The sequence below is a fragment of the Hyla sarda genome, chromosome 2, assembly GCF_029499605.1.
Source record: "Hyla sarda isolate aHylSar1 chromosome 2, aHylSar1.hap1, whole genome shotgun sequence".
In the NCBI taxonomy this organism is placed as follows: domain Eukaryota; kingdom Metazoa; phylum Chordata; class Amphibia; order Anura; family Hylidae; genus Hyla; species Hyla sarda.
In genome coordinates this window covers 292,874,090-292,894,486 of record NC_079190.1, presented here as the reverse complement: position 1 = coordinate 292,894,486, position 20,397 = coordinate 292,874,090, and the positions used below count along the sequence as shown (strand labels likewise).

The window sequence follows — 20,397 nt, the reverse complement described above, 5'->3', positions numbered from 1 at the left end:
AGACCTCTGATATAAACCAACTATAAAACCACACAGCATGCTTTTACTCTGTCATAGGAAGAGACACAATTTGATTTGTATGATTCACACCTTTCCTCTCCTGTTATATTAAAATATGTCAGTTTGTAGAAATAGATTATGAAAATCATCTGGAGGATGTAGATAGGGGTTAGTATTTCAGCACCTGCAAAGAAGCCTACTAAATATAGCAAGACGAGAAACAAGAATCCGAGTTGTTCTGGTGCCCATCCCAAAAATATATTGTGACTTTCAGCACTTTGATATTATATTGCTTACACAGAAAATGCTGCAATGATTAAAATGCACAAAAATCTCACAGATTTTTTTTCTAAAAACCCAAACAGTTGCCATGTTTAGGTTTTGTGACTGTCCAGAGTTATACCTCTACACGGCAAAGGTACATGCTGCTTTCCAAAAGTCACATCTTAGAACATGCTTACCCGTAGTTTATTTAATGGATGCCAAAAATTCATTGTGAATTTGGAGTGTATCCTAGAAATGAATAGTGTCATGAAAGCACAGCTCTCGTTTTTTCTGTTGTGTTATTTATTGGTCAAGAATCACAGCACATACATGACTGTGTCACTAAATACATAGCATAGAAGAGACACGGTTACCCGCACTCATCGCTAGGCTTCAGTTGGCCGACTCTGCTTCAACTGTCCACATGGACATCACCGGTTCCAGACCTGATGCAGGGTGCTCAGAGGCGACAGCCAGCGGTTTTCCCGCTGTGTGCGCTTCTTCCGGCCTCATGACAAGGCCGGAAGAAGCGCACGTAGTACTGGAAGGATTAAGATTTTTTAATAGAAGTAATTTACAAACCTGTTTAACTTTCTGGCACCAGTTGATTGAAAAAAAAAAAAAAAAGTTTTCCACCGGAGTACCCCTTTAAAACGTTTTCCACCGGAGGAGTACCCCTTTAAAACACATTGAAGGAGAAGATTAGGGACCGCTGAGACCCCCTGCGATCTCCTGTATGGTGCCCGGCTTTCCCTGGGAGCGGTGAGTCATAACCCTCACACAAAGAGGCGGCTGCCACCCCACCTCCATGTATGTATATGGGAGAGCTGAAGATAGCCGAACGGCTCTCCCATAGAGATATATGGAGGGGGGGTGTCACGCGGGGAGAGCTTGGGAATCCGACCGCTGGATACGTTTTTTCCCCATGATATTTCCCCTTTAAAGGCTGTTTATATTGTCTAAAAAGTGGTGGTGTCCATTGCATCTGCTCAGTTTTATATAAAAGGAAATGTGATTATTTTGCTGTGAAGAACACCAAGACTCTAGATTTTGTGTATGATCACCTCTGATTGCATCTGTATTCTTATATTTGACATTAAAAGCCATATTCATTGTCATTATCTACCTTAGTTGTTAGAATATATTAACATTGTTTTACCTTTTTGTCCATGTCTGCTTCCATTAGATCCTCCTGTTACTACTGCACCTCCTACAATTTCACAGACCCATTCAACCTATGATGCAGACTTAACAACATCCTCCAGAAAATTTCAAATTCCAGCTTCAACTATGGCAACTTTACAGGATGGAAATTTTGGCACCATTATTGGTAGCGTAGTTGGAGGTTGTCTTTTTTTAATTCTTTTAATCGTGCTAATTGGCGTTATATACCACAGAAGAAAACAGACGTTCCGTGGTGATTATTTTACCAAGAGCTACATTCCTCCTTCAGATATGCAGAAAGAGTCCCAGATTGATGTTCTGCAACCAGAAGACCTTGATCCATTTCCTGACAGCCTGAAAAAGGAGGTTGACCTTAAAAGTAGTGATCATATTTATAATGAATATCTCCATGATGACGACAGCTCAGATTGGAACCATATTGTAAGCTATAACAGATATCAGGAGCACTTTGACAGACCAGTCAATAATTATACTGACAAAAACATGCCAGTAGTTTCACGATACAATCAGAACTTCGACAATGAAGATGACTTGGTTTCCCATGTGGATGGTTCTGTCATATCCAGAAGGGAGTGGTACGTGTAAAGACTGCTGCAAGTGGACTTATGTGCATTCAGCTACATGATTGTCAGATTTACATTTCTGATCTTTTTGTTGCAATTTTTATTTTTTTTGCCTATTTTACCATATCCTAAACGGGATTAGTCAGATAATTTCTTGCGCCTTCACAAATTTGAGCTATGTAAATAAATGTAGAATTATGAAGAAATGATTTATTAGTATAGCAAATTTCCAGTAAGCCAGTCAAGACTATGGGACAAGCCTATTAGTAACATGGCATTAACAGCAGAAATGTGTTTCACAGTTGACCAATACATTGAAATGGTGTGTGGGCAGTGTAGATACATTTTTTTCTACTTATGCACTGTAGGTCTTTTATAATAGCTCTTGCAGGTGCCTCAATACAGGAAAACTTTCTGTAGATAATTCTATGAGAATTGAATCCATATCCATTGCATTTTCTGCCATGGCCTGCAAACTGGTACGGTTAGGAAACAATGCTGCTATCAATAAAATGTACCATAGCCCAGTTACCTTTAGGAGCACTTAAGAGAACAATCTGAACATTTATTTGTACAATGCTTTACCACATTCAAGGACGCAATTTATTTTTGTAAGGTATTTTTTAGCAATTTTGTACTTTTTCTACAGCTCCGTTTAAGTGCTGTATGTTTAGTATTTCACTCGAGAAAATATTTGTTTAAACGCTTATAGCATTGAACTACCAGACAGTGTAGATCAGATTTGTAATGTTATTTAATTTTTGTTTTTCTTTTATGTGCATTGATGACTTTTTTTATATATAGAAAATTAAAAAAGAATATTTTGTTTTATTGTAGCCACAAGATTTTTGTTTCCCCTTTGTCAATATTCCTCTGATTTCTTTATTTCTAGTACATTTAGTATGTGCATAGTTTCATCTTTGCTTTTCTTTTACCATCTTATGCTTGACCTACTGATAATTTAAAGAAGCTATTTCCGTAGATATTCCCCAGACATGTAGTTTATCAGTTTGCTAACAATGGTGCTCTATAAATATTGGTTATAAACTGCTATCATAGAATCCTTGTACACCAAAGAAATGTAGAACTTACACTTAATTGAGTCAAAAATAAAATCAAATTTTATTATCGCATAACATTAAAATCCAAATGAGACTTTACAGACAGGGTTTACCAATGTACACAATTGGAGCTTACGGCTCAGCATTAATATATCAAAGAGCACACTTCCATATATTTATATATCGCAAAATACCTGGAGGAATATGATATCTTATGCACAACTGTAATATTTATGCATCAATATCCCACACTTTTGTGCTACCGATATAACAGAAAACACTGCTATAAAAGTTCGGGCAGGCTCACTGAACCAGTATCATACTACATATCCCATAAGTGCATAAAGTGCCAAATTGTTCTCACCCATTATGCTGATGCCTCACCGCTCCACTACCCCTCACAGCTGCTGTTTTGGCTCCTTCTTCAGGGGGCTACAGTATGTCCGTCATCCCTTTCCCCTTTTATATTTTGCAGCTCTAAGCACTACTTCCAGAACGCTAACTTCACTTCCGTGCGCTCGCCTATCACCTGACTTGGCGCACCCTCCACAGGATGCCGGAGAAGCACACAATGGGTATCAGCGTCACTGCACATGTACAAGCCCTCTCCTGGCTGGACACGCGCATAGCGCTTTTAGACATCTGAATGCATTGTGTACTCTGAGAGCTAGCGCACATTGATAGGCAGCGCACGAGTGAATGATGACTTTTATAAGATATCATATTACCTCTGGGGACATGCCTTACAAAGTGCAAGTGCCCATTGTAAAAAATGCATGACAAAATATATAAAGTGACAGTGCAAAATATATAAAATGACAGTGCAACAATATAAAATTAAGTGCATACAGACCCTATTGTTATTTAAACAATTTATCAAAAATTCTATATATCAAATAGGAATCTCATATTACCATTTCACCAGTACATTCATTTGTCTCTAAACCTATTTACTACAAATCCGTACCCATATTGTCGAATATAATGAATCCACCATAAGATAGTATAATAATTCTACAACATTTCTATATAGAGATCCAGTGCATTGGACATAGGCATTTTGTGCGTTTGCAATAGTAAATCGGGGCCACTTTATGCATAGTAGCTCTTGTCCAACAGATGCAAAATAATTCTTGTCTGTTTAGCTAGGTCCATCTATTAGTAACGTAGTTTGCAAGGCTGAAAAAGAAGTACATCAGTCTAGTTCTGCCTATCACCTTGCAGTGTTTATCCAGAGGAAGAAAAAAAAAACTCCCTTCCCAACTGCAATTCTGTAAATCAAAATAAATTCCTGGATCAACAACCCTTCTCCAGAATATAGTGATCGTAACGTGTAATGCTGTAACACTCCAGAAGTGTATCCATCCCCTTTTGAACTCTTTTAATGAGTTCACCATGACCCCTTCCTCTGGCCAAGAGTTTCATAGTCTCACTGCTCTTTAAATACAGAATCCCCTTCTGTTTTGGTGTAGAAACTTTTTTCCTGTAGATATATTGGAGGTAGCCTCCCTGTAATCAGTGCTCAACCCTAAAAGAGCATTTAAACATTAGTAGAGAATATTATTCAAGCCAAAATTTTCTTCAGAAGAAAGAGTACCCATTTGTAGGCAGCAGTTTCTTGTCCCTCATCAGTATAGTGTAGGGTGCCGTCTGGCTGGGAGAGAAACATTTGATGTCGATCTGAAAGGGTAATGTGTCTCCTTTGCGAGACAGCCAAACCAGGAAGTCTTACTGCCAACATAATGTTCTAGTTTGGCCTATAATCCCAAAATCATGTTTCAAGGCTCTTTTAAAAGGTTGAAAATTGATTTATAGTGAAGCTGCCTCCAATAGGTAGCTTCAGAAAACAAGCTGATTTTCTCCTGGAGAAGAGTTAATGTTCATATATTTTTCCCCACTGAGCTTTGTCTGGTGAATAAGACTCTTTATGCCACCTTTCTGTCTTCATATCTAAAGACAACAATGGAGGTTTATTGCTAATTTACGTTCTGAGTATCCTAAAGTAGGGTTCTGCTGTATTTTTAGGTACCATAGAAACTGAATGGAGCATGAGTGTGCGTACTTGACCGCCACATTATGCAAACTCCTCATCACTATGGTTATGAGGGTAAGGAGGAATGTTCTGCTGCTCAGTGTGTCCCACAGCTATTATGTCATTTAAGAACTATCCTGTGGGGGTTTCTCACAATTGACAATAATCGCGGCCATTCTCTAAATGATATCCATAGAAGAATTGATAAAGTTTACCTTGTATATTTTCTGTTTTATCCTTTCTGTTCCAAAGTGAGATATTCATGTTGAATGACCGTCTGACTTCCACATCTTTTTTTTTTTTTTTCTTTTTAACTATACAGTTTGTCTCGTAGGATACAGAAACCATTGTAGGTCTTGCCGAGTTGGTTTATTTAAGGGCATGTCGCACTAGAGAGGACATTCACACTGGTTAAAATTATAGCTATGACATGTATATAGCATTTAGTTTGTAACACCCATGGGGGGTTGGGTTACTTGGGGCTTTCCACCACCATTTTAGGGGGGCGGGGGGAGAAGTAAGTCGCAAATTTTAGTGCACACATTTTTTTTTTTTTTTTTTGCAATTTTATCCACCACTAGCTAGAAGTTAAGGATTAGTGGAGGTCAGTGCTTCTCTTAGCCCAAGAGATTTACTATTGACATAAATTGTAACAGAAATCTCTGCAAGTAAATCACATAGATTTTAGTTTGTAGCTCATTGACACCTAAAAATGCATATCTAAGTACTTTTGGCACATTTCACCTGACCCCTGTAAGACTAGAATATGAAACATCACACTAGGTTAATTTATGTGTGGAACATGGTCCACATTTTAGTTTTAGTATTATGACTTGAAAATATGGACCTCACAATGGTTCTGTGATGTATATATCACCATGGTACCCTATGGGGATCTGTTTGGTTTAGCAGAACCACAGGAAGTCCAAGTGTTGAAGCCATAATATAAATACTAATAAGTAAAAATATATGGTTATGTAAACCAGCCTAGCTAGTAGTAGTCTCTAGAGGTTGGTAACAGACTGTACAATATAATTTTTATTTCCGTTACAGCTTACAGCTTTTCCTTATAAAGCTTAGACATGTTTTTACTTCCAACATATCAACATAAAGGTAACTAGCATAAATGGGGATTCATGATCTCAGCTATTTATTTGGTCTATGAACTTGTGCATCATTTGCATCTTGGTTTCTGAAGGTATACATATTATGTCAAATAATACAATAGCCAAAGCTCACCAATAGTGTTAGTCACTCTTCAGTAAACCTGTATGTGGAGTTAACAGGAGTGAGCATATTGCGTTTACATCTTTAGTTGACTGCACCCTACCGTAATATGCCTAAAGCATGGTCATTTTAAGAAACCAATATACGGGGACATTTATCATTGTTGCTTTGGTAAGCTAGTTCTGTAGGCATTTTTCTTGCTTTGTTTTTTGCTTATGTGAGACATATTTATTATACTATCACAATGTGATATATATATATGCGTATATATATATATATATATATATAAATATATATATATTTTTGTAAGCTGAAAATATAGGGAACCCCCACACATATTTTGCATACATAATAATAAAAAATAAAATGCATAGGGTTCCCCCTATTTTTATTCTCAGCCAGAGACCAACGAAGCAGCAACAGCCTGACATTACCAGGGTGGGTGAGGACCATTGTTACTGGCCCTCCCTAGCCTAAATAATGCCTATTACCGCCAAGGCCCAGGAGCACCATTTTTTACGCTCCCGACCTGTTGGTATCAGCTCTTCCTGGCACCCTTGTGGCAGTGGGTATCAGGGTAATAATTGGGGGTTAACGCTAGCTGTTTTTTGTGGCTAACGCTAAGCCCCGGCTTAGTACTGGACTATCAGACAGCTTCCACTACTAAGCCTGTAAAATAAATAAAAACAACACTTTTTAAAAACTTTTATTCCAAAAAACACTCCCCCACAAGCCCTTGTTAACCATTTTATTAATTTTAAACAAAATAAAAAACCGCTGGTCATCGACGCAGTCCACCGATTCTGAAGAAGTCCTCTGCATACACAGATCTGAAATTAGGCGGAAAAAAAAACACGGAAAATTGGTTAGTACATTTATAGTGCCTTCCTTTAGGGAAAACGCTCATAAACCAACGTTTCCAAACAGGGAGCCTACTTCTGTTGCTAAACCACAACTCCCATCATTTCCAAACATTTCCTTTGGCTGTCTGGTAATGATATAACATGTATGTTAGCAACAGCTGGAGGCACTCTGTTCCTAAACTACAACTCCTGTCATGGGAGTTGTAGTTCAGGAACAGCTGGCGGCACCAGCCGCTCAACGCCCACCTGCCCACACCTAAAACCCACCCGTTAGCTGTTGCAAGACTACAACTCCCAGCATGCCCTAACAGTGAGGACATGCTGGGAATTGTATTCACAATGGTAGTTGCGGGCGGGTGGCCGGGTTGCGGTTGGTCTCGGCCAATCAGGGCACTGCCCGGGAAATATGAAATCGCAGTCTAGTTTAGTATTTTTGGGAGCCAGCCGGCCTCTCATCTCCCCCACCACCTCTGCTCATGTCCCCCACCCCTCCGCTCTCCACATCTCCCAACCGCCGGCTACCTGAGCTGTTACAGGACTACCACTCCCAGCATGCCCTTTCAGTGAGGACATGCTGGGAGTTGTAGTTGCAACGGCTGGTAGTTGTGGACAGGAGGAACCGAGAAGCGGAGCCGGCCGTCTCCCAGATATATGAAACTACACTGTCATTTCATATTTCCCGACCTGGGCTGTGATTGGCTGGTCGGTCTTGGCCAATCACAGCCCAGGTCGGGAAATATGATATGACAGTGTAGTTTCATATTTCTGGGGCCTGCTGGCTCCGCTGCCCTGGCCGCTCATCTCACCGCTGCCGCCCATCTCTCCCCGGCAGCGGGGGGGAAATGAGCGTCAGCGGCAACTTTTTAAATTTGCTCACGTGCATGAGTTTTGTACTCCAGGTCAGACCTGGAGCAGACTTGCGACTTTTTGTAAGGGGTTTGCGATTGTTTTTTTTTTGCCTATGTGCGACTTTTGCACATTATAAATACCTGACTACTGCAAAGTAAAAACTGAAATTTACTTAGGTGAGGCTGTTTGTAACTTTTTGCTTACCCACAAAAGTTGCACAAAAAAGTGCTTAGGTGCATGTGCGACTTTTTGTGCTACTTTTGTAAGGAAAAAAAGGCTCTAAATACCTTGATAAATGTCCCCCATAGAGAGTAGTCTTGTGAATCAAAGTTACACTATTGTCAACTTTTGGTTCTCTCTCAAACACAGTTTAATATCCCATCATGTTCAACTTAACTACATGCTAAGACTTTGCAAGACCTTGCAAAAATATGCTGGTGTCAGATAAGAAACCGATAATATTAATACTGATCCTAGAAGAAAGTTTGTAAGATAAAATTGTGTGCTGTGCACTGTAAACTGTTTTTACCATCAAGTAAGTTTTATGCCTATTTTAAATGACACTCACCTTGCATAAATTTCATTTTATGGCATTACTGTGTACTTCATCTGCTACGGATAGGAAAAGTGCCTAAAAATGACTTGACTTTTGTCATTTTGCTCGAACCTTTTAGCTAATTTTGAGACCTTGTCTAAGCAATGACAGTACCTATAGTTTGTCGTGTGCTGTTCTGTTTCTCATAACTTCAAGAAATGTGTCCATGCAATAAAGATTTGTATTATAGTCACCCTGAGGCCCAGAACCTTCAAGATATGCCTGTGGTTACCACTGAACAACATTGCATTCATGTATACAAGTTGTTTTTTTCTTCTGTTCCTTTTATTTCTACTATGAAGAAACATGCTTTTCTTCTTAATAGATTTGTTTAGATATTTTGATGTGTTTGAGTTTGCCAAATTTTGTAGCATTGTTTTCCAGTTGATGGGCACCAAGGCACCTGCAATCTGTAACTCATAAGCCATGACGCTTTGTCATGATTGTTTAATGCTGGACTTCTAGATGTATCACTGTTAGTTTTTTATGTTTTTGGTTTTTCTTTTTTGGTTCGTTTTTTGACAGTTTAAAACGGGAGAAAAAAAATTACTTACGCTGACATCCAAACTGCTGTATTTTGCCCTAGGCAAACATACAAGTTAAAACTTTCCTGTAAAATACCAGCTCCTAAAAAAATGTTTTCTAATTAGAAAGTCATGCATAAATGCAAATCCACAATTTTTTTGTTGGGGTGAATTAAATGCCATTTATGTCTTGACAAATTAAAGGGGTTATCCAGCTATTAAAAACTTACCCTTTTCCTGTTGAACCCTACGGCCCCCACCTCATGTCAGTGAAGTACCTCTCAGCCAGTCACCAACTAGGGCAGAAAACTTTTGTGGCCGATGATTGGACGAGCAGGCCCTCACTGCCGAGAGGTTTAAGTTTCGAAAGGTGGGGGCTAGACATTCAGCAGGGACAGCCGGCCTCTGTTCTTGAGATAGGGGATACGTCTTTAGTAGCTGAATGACCTCTTTAATAATTTGAAGATGCTGATTTTGTACAGTTCAGTAATGTAAAGTATGATAGTGCTGGCGCTATATAACAAAAGTTACTTACAGCATGTAAGTTACCATTAGATTGTATAACCTGAGGGGTGAGAATTAGAAAGGAAAGGAAGTAAATATAGAAATACATTTCTTCTTGCTTTACCTTGGAGAACAGGTCCTCCTAATGTTGGTGTCTGAACTAAACCTACCAAGAGCAAGGTAAAGAGGTCATATATTTGGTTCAATACAATTATTTTGCACAGGAAAAACTTTATTTCTACTCCTGACAGAGGAACCTGAACTTCCACCACTGAAACCAGTTTTAATACCCTTAAATTTATAATTCTCTACTGAATTATTGCAAAGTTCAGCACCTCTAAGGGACAGAATGTTATATCATAACCCAATTAATTCATTGGTTCTATTAGAAAAATGTAACACAAGTGCTTTAAAAATATATTTAAAAAAATTGAATAGTTCATAATGTTGGAACTAAAAAAAGATAACTGCTCACTTTTTGTCAGCACTACCTTATACGGGTACCCTTACGCATACCCATTTACTTCTACTAAGGACATATGGGTACTCCTGAACATTTAAAGGAGTACTTCAACATAGAACTTGGTTTTTAAAATCTTTACTCCCGCCTTTCCTCCAGTATCCTGCTTCTCTCCTCCGGTGTGGTCCTCTTCGTGGTTGCTGTGTGTCAGCACCGCAGACTGCAGCTCAGCTAATCACCGGTCGCAGCAATTTCCCGTCTTGGCCAGTGATTGATGAGTGGCACTGTGACGTATGGAGCCCTGGTCTTCCACCTGTGCTGCAGTCTGACGCGTCAACCCCCAACACCTAGAAAGAGGATCGCATCGGAAAGTAGCAGGATACTGGAGGCTTTAGCAGGATTTTCAAGAAAATTTTTATCCGGGTTTTGATCAGGTTTTATTTGATACACTTTGTTAAGCTTAAAGTGGATTTAGTATTGATATTAGTATTTGTCTTTTCTATTCTCTTTCCTATTATGATCCACACCTGATTTTGGGTTCCAAAAGTGTATCAGAAAATGTGATATAATCCTGAAAATGGCTCATTGGTCTTAACTCATTGTAATGCTTATAACAAGGTCTCCCTTTAGCAATGATAATATGTATACTGCAGTTTGGTCTTTCTTATAATTGATAAAACCAACCTAGTCAGGTGCCTTCAGTAGCAGGCAGTAAATCCACTTAGCTAATGTAATTATATTTAAAAAGTAAAATACAATTCACATAATAAACAGTTTGGAACTCAATTTAGATGCTAAATTCCTCGATTTCACTTTTCTCTACATCTCAAGGGGCCAAAATGTCTTAAGGCAATGAACAACTTTACTATCAACTTGTAAGTGTAATTCACTCATGATCCCTATAGACTAGGACAATCGCCCCCCCCCCCCCCCTCAATGCTACTACTTTGGGGGCAGAGAGCAGAAGCCAGCCCTTTGGGCTCTACAGTGACAATGCAAAATTGTGCTTTATTCCATGAATATGTAAATACAAGACAATTGTCTTATCTCCTGTTGTCATTAGTTTCATAGGAAATAGAGCCCTAGTATAAAAGGTATGTCTGAAACTTCAGAGTTCAACTGAGTAGTGCAGGCCGGCGTCTCTAATCCACAGACGATCAGCAAATAACATCTATATATAGAAGTAAATGAGGTTTCGGACTGAAGAATTCATGTATTGTGTGTTATTTGAAATAGTGAATTCATTACTGAGATTTTAAAGGATAATATTCCTCACTTAGATTCACCAGATACCTGTTAGTTTGTACTGTGCTAAAAGTAAGGGGAAGGCATCAGTAGTTGTTAGGTGAAATGTAGCGGATGTAGAGATCATATAATCTGATCGCTATGTAGCCATGCTAGTTTGCTCAAGGTGGTCACGTTTGCCCCATGCTTTGGGACGCTCTTGTTTATCATTGATTAACTAGTCTTTTCATCCAAACTCAAACAGATGATATTCTAATAGTCATTGTATAGACCATATTGGCCTAATGCGTTAGAATTCAACCATTTCATTACCTCCTATGTGCATTTGCCATCTCTAACTATTGTGTTATGCATTCTGAAAGTATAGTTCTTTCCTCTTACATTAGAACCAATATACTGGGAGGGGTTTTAGCTGTAGATCTTGTGTACAGCTCTGATCTATTGTGTGCTTATTGTTTCTTTTTACGGAATACTATTGCAGCTTTGGAGAAACCACACTGTAAAATCTAGAGATGTCTTCATGTCTTAGAGACTTAGTAAATGTTTCCCATATCCATTAAAATGTCTCAGCTGTTTGTACAACTTGAACTGATGTTAAGGCGTGATTTGCGTTTTTTTGCCTATTCTTTTACAGAGAGTACAAACTATTTTCCTGCCTACTGTCTTCCAGACCTTGTAAATCGTTTCCTTACCTATAGTAAATCCTTTTTAGTTTTTTTTCCTACTATCTTTGATACGATTATTAACCCAATCTAGTATCTTTGTTTACCAGAGCAAGTTGCGTTCATTTTATCTATGATGCTCACGGTACAGTATCAGTGAGAGTTAAGTAACTGTTGACTTTTGACGTCTGGGCAAATTAGAATGAAGTAGTCTACAATTTGTCAGTCTGGGACTGCAGATAAAAGCCTAAATGGTATTAATACTAACTTTATTTTTAACGTACATTCAGTTGTGTGGAATACTTTATGTATTGTAAGTGTCAAACGAGTGGCATATTCCAGTACTAGTAACAAAAATGAATTTTTGTGTGGGCATGATCAACAGTAATTAGGAGTCATTGGATCGGGACCATACCTATGGTCACTTTGTGACATCTTGCTGGATAGGCATGTTTGTAACAATTTCCTCAAGCAGTTGATTGTTTACAAAACTAAAGGAACCCCTGAGAATTTCCGAAGGGTTCTCCCAATACCAGCCATGCACTGCAAGAGATCTTCAAGTAAATTACATTTACTGAAGTATTTATTTGGCTTTAAATAATTTTTTTATGAAGTGCTGACCAATGATTGTTAGGTTTACGTTTGGTCACAGACAACTTAGGTACTATTTCAGAAATAGTTTTTCTAGTAGCCGGCTATATATCATGTGCTTATAGATTTGTAATAAGTGGCTTATTTTTCTGCTTTTACAATTTCGAATGTATGTAGGAGCATAACTATTTGTTGCTGCTATCAGGGATGTGAATGATTTTGAATTCAACCAAAAAAAAAAAAAAAAAAAACTTCTGTTTAAAATAGTTCAACAGAAGTATACGATTGTAAAATCTCTTTGAGAATGGTGGTCTTAAGATCTTAATTTTATCTGCAATAACATATTTGGAGGTTAGAAAAGCATATTATAATGTGAATTTTTATAAATATAATAAAATATTTTACTTGCGCTTCTGGTAAGTGTTAGGATGTAATTTTCAGATTCTGGAGTTTTTTTATGTGCCCAAAGTTGAGTTTACCAATTTTTTTATGATTTGCTAGAGTAAACTATGTTTTTATGATGAATAATTTGTTATTTTTGCAATTGTTGGTGCTTGCTGTGATGTTTGCTGTTAAGCAATGTTTATTACTATTATATTGTAATATACATTTTTAATAAATAATTGAAATTCCATACTTCCAAGTTTTTAGAGCAATACTTCAACATCAAAAGCAAGAAAAAAATCCTGACAATGCAGATTTATTATTGTCTTCTCTTAAAATTGATTTTACAGTGAGTTTCCCGCTGCAAGTTTGAGCTGTGGCAAATTTTCCGCTGCAGCTCAAACTCCCAGTAGGAAACTTGCGGTGAACCCCTGCCCATGTAAATGTACCCTAAAAACACTACAAAAAATAAAAATAAAACACTACATATACACACCCCTCCCCCCCCCCAAAAAAAAATAAAAAATTAAAAAAAAACTCTCGTACGGCACTGTTTCCAAAACTGAACCTCCAGCTGTTGCAAAACAACAACTTCCAGTACTGGGGGACAGCTATTGACTGTCCAGGGATGCTGGGTGTTTTGCAACAGCTGGAGGCACCCCATTCGGGAAACACTGCTGTAGGATATTTTTGGTATCGTAGGCAAATGTAATGCTTGCATCCGGGTCCGTCCCTATGCAAATCCCTAATTTAGGCCTCAAATGCGCATGGCGCTCTCTCACATCAGAGCCCTGTCGTATTTTAAGGAAACAGTTTAGGGTCACATATGGGATATTTCCATACTTGGGAGAAACTGCCTAACACATTTTGGGAATTAGGAGAGAAATTAGGATGAGATACGGCGCCTCCTCCGGTTATGTTGGTGTGATGAATTGGAAAGAAAAATGATAAAAACAGGCCCAGTTAAAAGAAGGCTGTTTTTATTTAGGCCTTCTTTTAACTGGGCCTGTTTTTATAATTTTTATTTCCAATTCATCACACCGCCATAACCGGAGGAGGTGCCGTATCTCATCCTAATTTCTCTCCTAATTCCCATACGTCTTACCGGACTTGCCAGTCACGTTTAAGGATGCAGAGGCAGCCACCTACCTAACACCGCTAAGCGCTGGAATCTCTGACTCGGGATATCTACGGCTCCGTGTGAGTCTACAGGCGGATTAAGATGTTGTGCCCGCAGCACAACCCGCTACGGTAAAGTGCACTAACCAGCACGTGCCCACTATACACCAACAGTATCACACTAGGATTTTTATTTCCAGTAACAAATTTTGGGGGGCTTTTTCTCCTTTTACCCCTTACGAAAAGGTAAAGTTGGGGTCTACCCCAGCATGTTATTGTAAAAAAAAAATTTCTTTTTTACACTAACATGCTGATGTTGCCCATACTTTTCAGTTTCACAAGAGGTAAAAAGAAAAAAAGACCCCCAAAATGTGTAACGCAATTTCTCCTGAGTAGGAAAAAATACCCATTATGTGGACGTAAAATGCTCTGCGGACACATAACAGGGCTCAGGAGTGAGAGAGCGCCATGTACATTTGAGGTGATTTGCACAGGGGTTCTGACATAGTCATGTCCATAAATGTTGGCACCCCTGAAATTTTTCTAGAAAATTAAGTATTTATCACAGAAAAGGATTGCAATAACACATGTTTTGCTATACCCGTTTATTCCCTTTGTGTGTTTTGGAACTAAACCAAAAAAGGGAGGAAAAAAGCAAATTGGACATAATGTCACACCAAACTCCAAAAATGGGCTGGACAAAATTACTGGCACCCTTTCAAAATGGTAGAAAAATAAGATTGTTTCAAGCATGCGATGTTCCTTTAACCTGTTCAGGACCCATGACGTATGCATACGTCTTCACACCCTGGGTCTTAAGGACCCATGACGTATGCATACGTCATGGCGTTTTCCGGTCTCTGCCGCTCGCCGGGCAGAGATCGGAACTGGATGCCTGCTGAAATCCTTCAGCAGGCATCCAGGGCAAACGCCGAGGGGGGCCATGTAGGCCTCCCATGTCGGCGATCGCCGCAAATCGCAAGGGAAATCGCCCTTGCGATCTGCGGCGATACCGGGCTGATCGGGTCTCTGGGACCCGACCGCCCGGTAATTTCGCATGATCCCGGCTGTCACAGACAGCCAGGACCATGCTGGAGTATCGGAGCGAGGTGGCAAGCCGGCCACCTCCTCCGATCCCCTGCGATCTGTCGGTTAGTTAACCGACCAATCGCAGGAGGGGGGGCGGTTACTTCCTCCCGTCCTGCCCGGCCCCTGAAAGTCCGGAGAGGACGGGAGGAAGACCGGAGGACGCGGCGGGGGACGGGGGAGTGCTGGGGACCGGCCCCGGTACTTACCTCGTCCCTGAAGACCCGGATCCAGACGATGAAGACGGCGGCAGCGGCGACAGGTGAGTCGATCTTCAGCCGCGGTCGGGCCCTTTACAGCAATGCACGTCGCCGTAAAGTGACATGCATTGCTGTAATAGGACCCTGTAAACTACAACTCCCAGCATGCCCAGACAGCCCTTGGCGTCTGGGCATGCTGGGAGTTGCAGTTTTGCAACATCTGGAGGTCCACAGTTTGGAGACCACTGTGCCCTTCCAGATGTTGCAAAACTACACATCCTCAGCATGCCCTTACTGTCCAGGCATGCTGGGAGTTGTAGTGCTGTAACATCTGGCCCTTCAGATGTTGCAGAACTACAACTCCCAGCATGCCTGGACAGTTTTGGCATACTGGGAGTTGTTTTGCAACATCTGGAAGGGCACAGATTGGGAACCACTGTATCAGTGGTCTGCAAACTGTAGTCCTCCAGATGTTGCAAAACTACAACTCCAAGCATGCTGGGAGTTGTAGTTCGGCAACATCTGGCTCTAAAGATGTTGCCGAACTACTACTCCCAGCATGCCTGAGAATGTTTGGGAGTTGTGGTTTTGCAACAGCTGGAGGCACACTGGTTGGGAAACATTGTTTCCTAACTCAGTGTTTCCCAACCCGTGTGCCTCCAGCTGTTGCAAAACCACAACTCCCAAACATTCTCAGGCATGCTGGGAGTAGTAGTTTTGCAACAGCTGGAGCCCCCCCCCCCCCCTGTGAATGTACAGGGTACACTCACATGGGCAGGGGGCTTACAGTGAGTATCAGGCTGCAAGTTTGCGATGCAGCAAATTTTGCGCGGCAGCTCAAACTCGCTGTAATCCCCCGCCCGTGTGACTGTACCCTAAAAACACTACACTACACTAACACAAAATAAAATAAAAAGTAAAAAACACTACATATACACATACCCCTACACAGCCCCCCGCCCCTCCCCAATAAAAATGAAAAACGCCTGGTACGCCACGGTTTCCAAAATGGAGCCTCCAGCTGTTGCAAAACAACAACTCCCAGTATTGCCAGACAGCCGTTGACTGTCCAGGCATGCTGGGAGTTTTGCAACAGCTGGAGGCACCCTGTTTGGGAATCGCTGGCGTAGAATACCCCTATGTCCACCCCTATGCAAATCCCTAATTCAGGCCTCAAATGCGCATGGCGCTCTCACTTTGGAGCCCTGTCGTATTTCAAGGCAACAGTTTAGGGTCACATATGGGGTATCGCCGTACTCGGGAGAAATTGACTAACAAATCTTGGGGGTCTTTTTCTCCTTTCACCCCTTATGAAAAGGTGAAGTTGGGGTCTACACCAGCATGTTAGTGTAAAAAAATAAACTTTTTACACTAACATGCTGGTGTTGCCCTATACTTTTCATTTTGACAAGAGGTAAAGGGGAAAAAAGCGCCACAAAATTTGTAACGCAATTTCTCCCGACTACGGAGATACCCCATATGTGGGCGTAAAGTGTTCTGGGGGCGCACAACAAGGCCCAGAAGGGAGAGTGCGCCATGTACATTTGAGGTGATTTGCACAGGGGTGGCTGATTGTTACAGCGGTTTTGACAAACGCAAAAAAAACAAAACCCCACATGTGACCCCATTTCGGAAACTACACCCCTCACGGAATGTAATGAGGGGTGCAGTGAGAATTTACCCCCCCACTGGTGTCTGACAGATCTTTGGAACAGTGGGCTGTGCAAATTAAAAATGTTGTACAGCCCACTGTTCCAAAGATATGACAGACACCAGTGGGGGGTAAATGCTCATTTTATGCCTTGTTACGTTCCTCAAGGGGTCTAGTTTTCAAAATGGTATGCCATGTGGGGGTTATTTTGCTGTCCTGGCACCATATGGGCTTCCTAAATGCGACATGCCCCCCGAGCAAAATTTGCTCTCAAAAAGCCAAATATGACTCCTTCTCTTCTGAGCATTGTAGTTCGCCCGTAGTGCACTTCAGGTCAACTTATGGGGTACCTCCATAATCAGAAGAGATGTGGTTACAAATTTTGGGGGGTATTTTCTGCTATTAACCCTTGCAAAAATGTGAAATTTGGGGGGAAACACACATTTTAGTGATTTTTTTTAATTTTTTTTTTACGTATGCAAAAGTCGTGAAACCCCTGTGGGGTATTAAGGCTCACTTTATTTCTTGTTACGTTCCACAAGGGGTCTAGTTTCCAAAATGGTATGCCATGTGTTTTTTTTTTTTGCTGTCATGGCACCATAGGGGCTTCCTAAATGCGAAATGCCCCCGAGCAAAATTTGCTCTCAAAAAGCCAAATATGACTCCTTCTCTTCTGAGCATTGTAGTTCACCCATAGTACACCTCAGGTCAACTTATGGGGTACCTTCATACTCAGAAGAGATGGGGTTACAATGTTTGGGGGGTATTTTCTGCTATTAACCCTTGCAAAAATGTGAAATTTGGGGGGAAACACACATTTTAGTGAAATTTTATTTTTATTTTTTTACATATGCAAAAGTCATGAAACCCCTGTGGGGTATTAAGGCTCACTTTATTCCTTGTTACGTACCTCAAGGGGTCTAGTTTCCAAAATGGTATGCCATGTGGGGGATTTTTGCTGTTCTGGCACCATAGGGGCTTCCTAAATGCAACATGCCTCCCAAAAACCATTTCAAAAAAACGTACTCTCCAAAATCCCCTTGTCGCTCCTTCGCTTCTGAGCCCTCTACTGCGCCCACCGAACACTTTACATAGACATATGAGGTATGTGCTTACTCGAGAGAAATTGGGCTACAAATATAAGTATAAATTTTCTCCTTTTTCCCCTTGTAAAAATTCAAAAATTGGGTCTACAAGAACATGCGAGTGTAAAAAATGGAGATTGTGAATTTTCTCCTTCACTTTGCTGTTATTCCTGTGAAACACCTAAAGGGTTAAAACGCGGACTGAATGTCATTTTGAATACTCTGGGTGGTGCAGTTTTTATAATGGGGTCATTTGTGGGGTATTTCTAATATGAAGACCCTTCAAATCCACTTCAAACCTGAACTGGTCCATGAAAAATTGTGAGTTTGGAAATTTTGTGAAAAATTGGAAAATTGCTGCTGAACTTTGAAGCCCTCTGGTGACTTCCAAAAGTAAAAACACGTAAATTTTATGATGCAAACATAAAATAGACATATTGTATATGTGAATAAAAAAAAAAATTATTTGGAATATCCATTTTCCTTACAAGCAGAGAGCTTCAAAGTTAAAAAAATGCAAAATGTTCAAATTTTTCATAAAATGTTGGGATTTTTCACCAAGAAAGGATGCAGTATACCACAAAATTTTACCACTATGTTAAAGTAGAATATGTCACGAAAAAACAATCTCGGAATCAGAATGATAACTAAAAGCATTCCAGAGTTATTAATGTTTAAAGTGACAGTGGTCAGAATTGCAAAAAATGGCCGGGTCCTGAGGTGTAAAATGGCTGGGTCCTTAAAGGGTTAAACTCACATGGGGCAAGTAACAGGTGTGGGCAATATAAAAATCACACCTGAAAGCAGATAAAAAGGAGAGAAGTTCACTTAGTCTTTGCATAGTGTGTCTGTGTGTGCCACACTAAGCATGGAAAACAGAAAGAGGAGAAGAGAACTGTCTGAGGACCTGAGAACCAAAATTGTGGGAAAATATCAACAATCTCAAGGTTACAAGTCCATCTCCAGAGATCTAGATTTGCCTTTGTCCACAGTGCGCAACATTATCAAGAAGTTTGCAACCCATGGTACTGTAGCAAATCTCCTTGGGCATGGATGGAAGAGAAAAATTTATGAAAGGTGTCAACGCAGGATAGTCCGGATGGTGGATAAGCAGCCCCAAACAAGTTCCAAAGATATTCAAGCTGTCCTGCTGCCTCAGGGAGCATCAGTGTTACATTTAAATGAAATGAAACGCTATGGCAGGAGACCCAGGAGGACACCACTGTTGACACAGAGACATTAAAAAGCAAGACTACATTTTGTCAAAATGAACTTGAGTAAGCCAAAATCCTTCTTGGAAAACGTCTTGTGGACAGATGAGACCAAGATAGAGCTTTTTGGGAAAGCACATCATTCTACTGTTTACTGAAAACGGAATGAGGCCTACAAAGAAAAGAACACAGTATCTACAGTGAAATTTGGTGGAGGTTCAATTATGTTTTGGGGTTGTTTTGCTGCCTCTGGCACTGGGTGCCTTGAATGTGTGCAAGGCATCATGAAATCTGAGGATTACCAATGGATTTTCGGTAGTACTGTACAGCCCAGTGTCAGAAAGCTGGATTTGTGTCCGAGATCTTGGGTCTTCCAGCAGGACAATGACCCCAAACATATGTCAAAAAGCACCCAGAAATGGATGGCAACAAAGCGCTGAAGAGTTCTGAAGTGGCTAGCAATGAGTCCAAATATTAAGTTAAAGGTGCCAATAATTTTGTCCAGACCATTTTTGGAGTTTCATGTGGCATTATGTTCAATTTTCTTTTTTTCCTCCCTTTTTCGTTTAGTTCCAATACACACAAAGGGAATAAAAATGTGTATAGCAAAACGTGTTACTGCAATCCTTTTCTATGGGAAATACTTAATTTTCTTAAATTTTCAGGGGTGCCAAAAAAAACACCCACATGTGACCCCATTTTGGAAATTACACCCCTCACGGAACATAACAAGGTGTATAGTGAGCCTTAACACCCCACAGGTGTTTGATTAATTTTCGCTAAAGTTGGACATGAAAATTAAAAATTTTGAGTTTTTTTTTCACTAAAATGCTGGTGTTACCCCACATTTTTCATTACCAAGAGGTAATAGGAAAACTACCACCTAACATTTGTAACACCATTTCTTCTGAGTGTGGAAATACCCCATATGTGGATGTAAAGTGCTCTGTGGGTTAACTACAGGGCTCAGAAGAGAAGGAGTGTCATTGAGCTTTTGGAGAGAGAACTTGGCTGGAATTGAAAGCCAAGTGCATTT

General features: G+C 40.2%; 1 protein-coding gene across 2 annotated transcripts in view; it reads left to right on the top strand.

The window, feature by feature from the left end:
• Nucleotides 1-20,397, top strand: part of NECTIN3 (nectin cell adhesion molecule 3) — a 163,896-nt gene that overhangs the window by 86,014 nt on the left and 57,485 nt on the right. Inside the window, exon 6 of one of the 2 annotated variants that reach the window (XM_056557492.1) lies at nt 1,451-13,257. The exons of the other annotated variant lie outside the window; for it this stretch is intronic. Within the exon in view, the coding sequence (XP_056413467.1) occupies nt 1,451-2,034 (584 nt within the window). The 3' untranslated portion in view covers nt 2,035-13,257. Of the gene's footprint in view, nt 1-1,450; nt 13,258-20,397 lie in introns of those variants that run through there. 2 annotated transcript variants of the gene reach the window in all.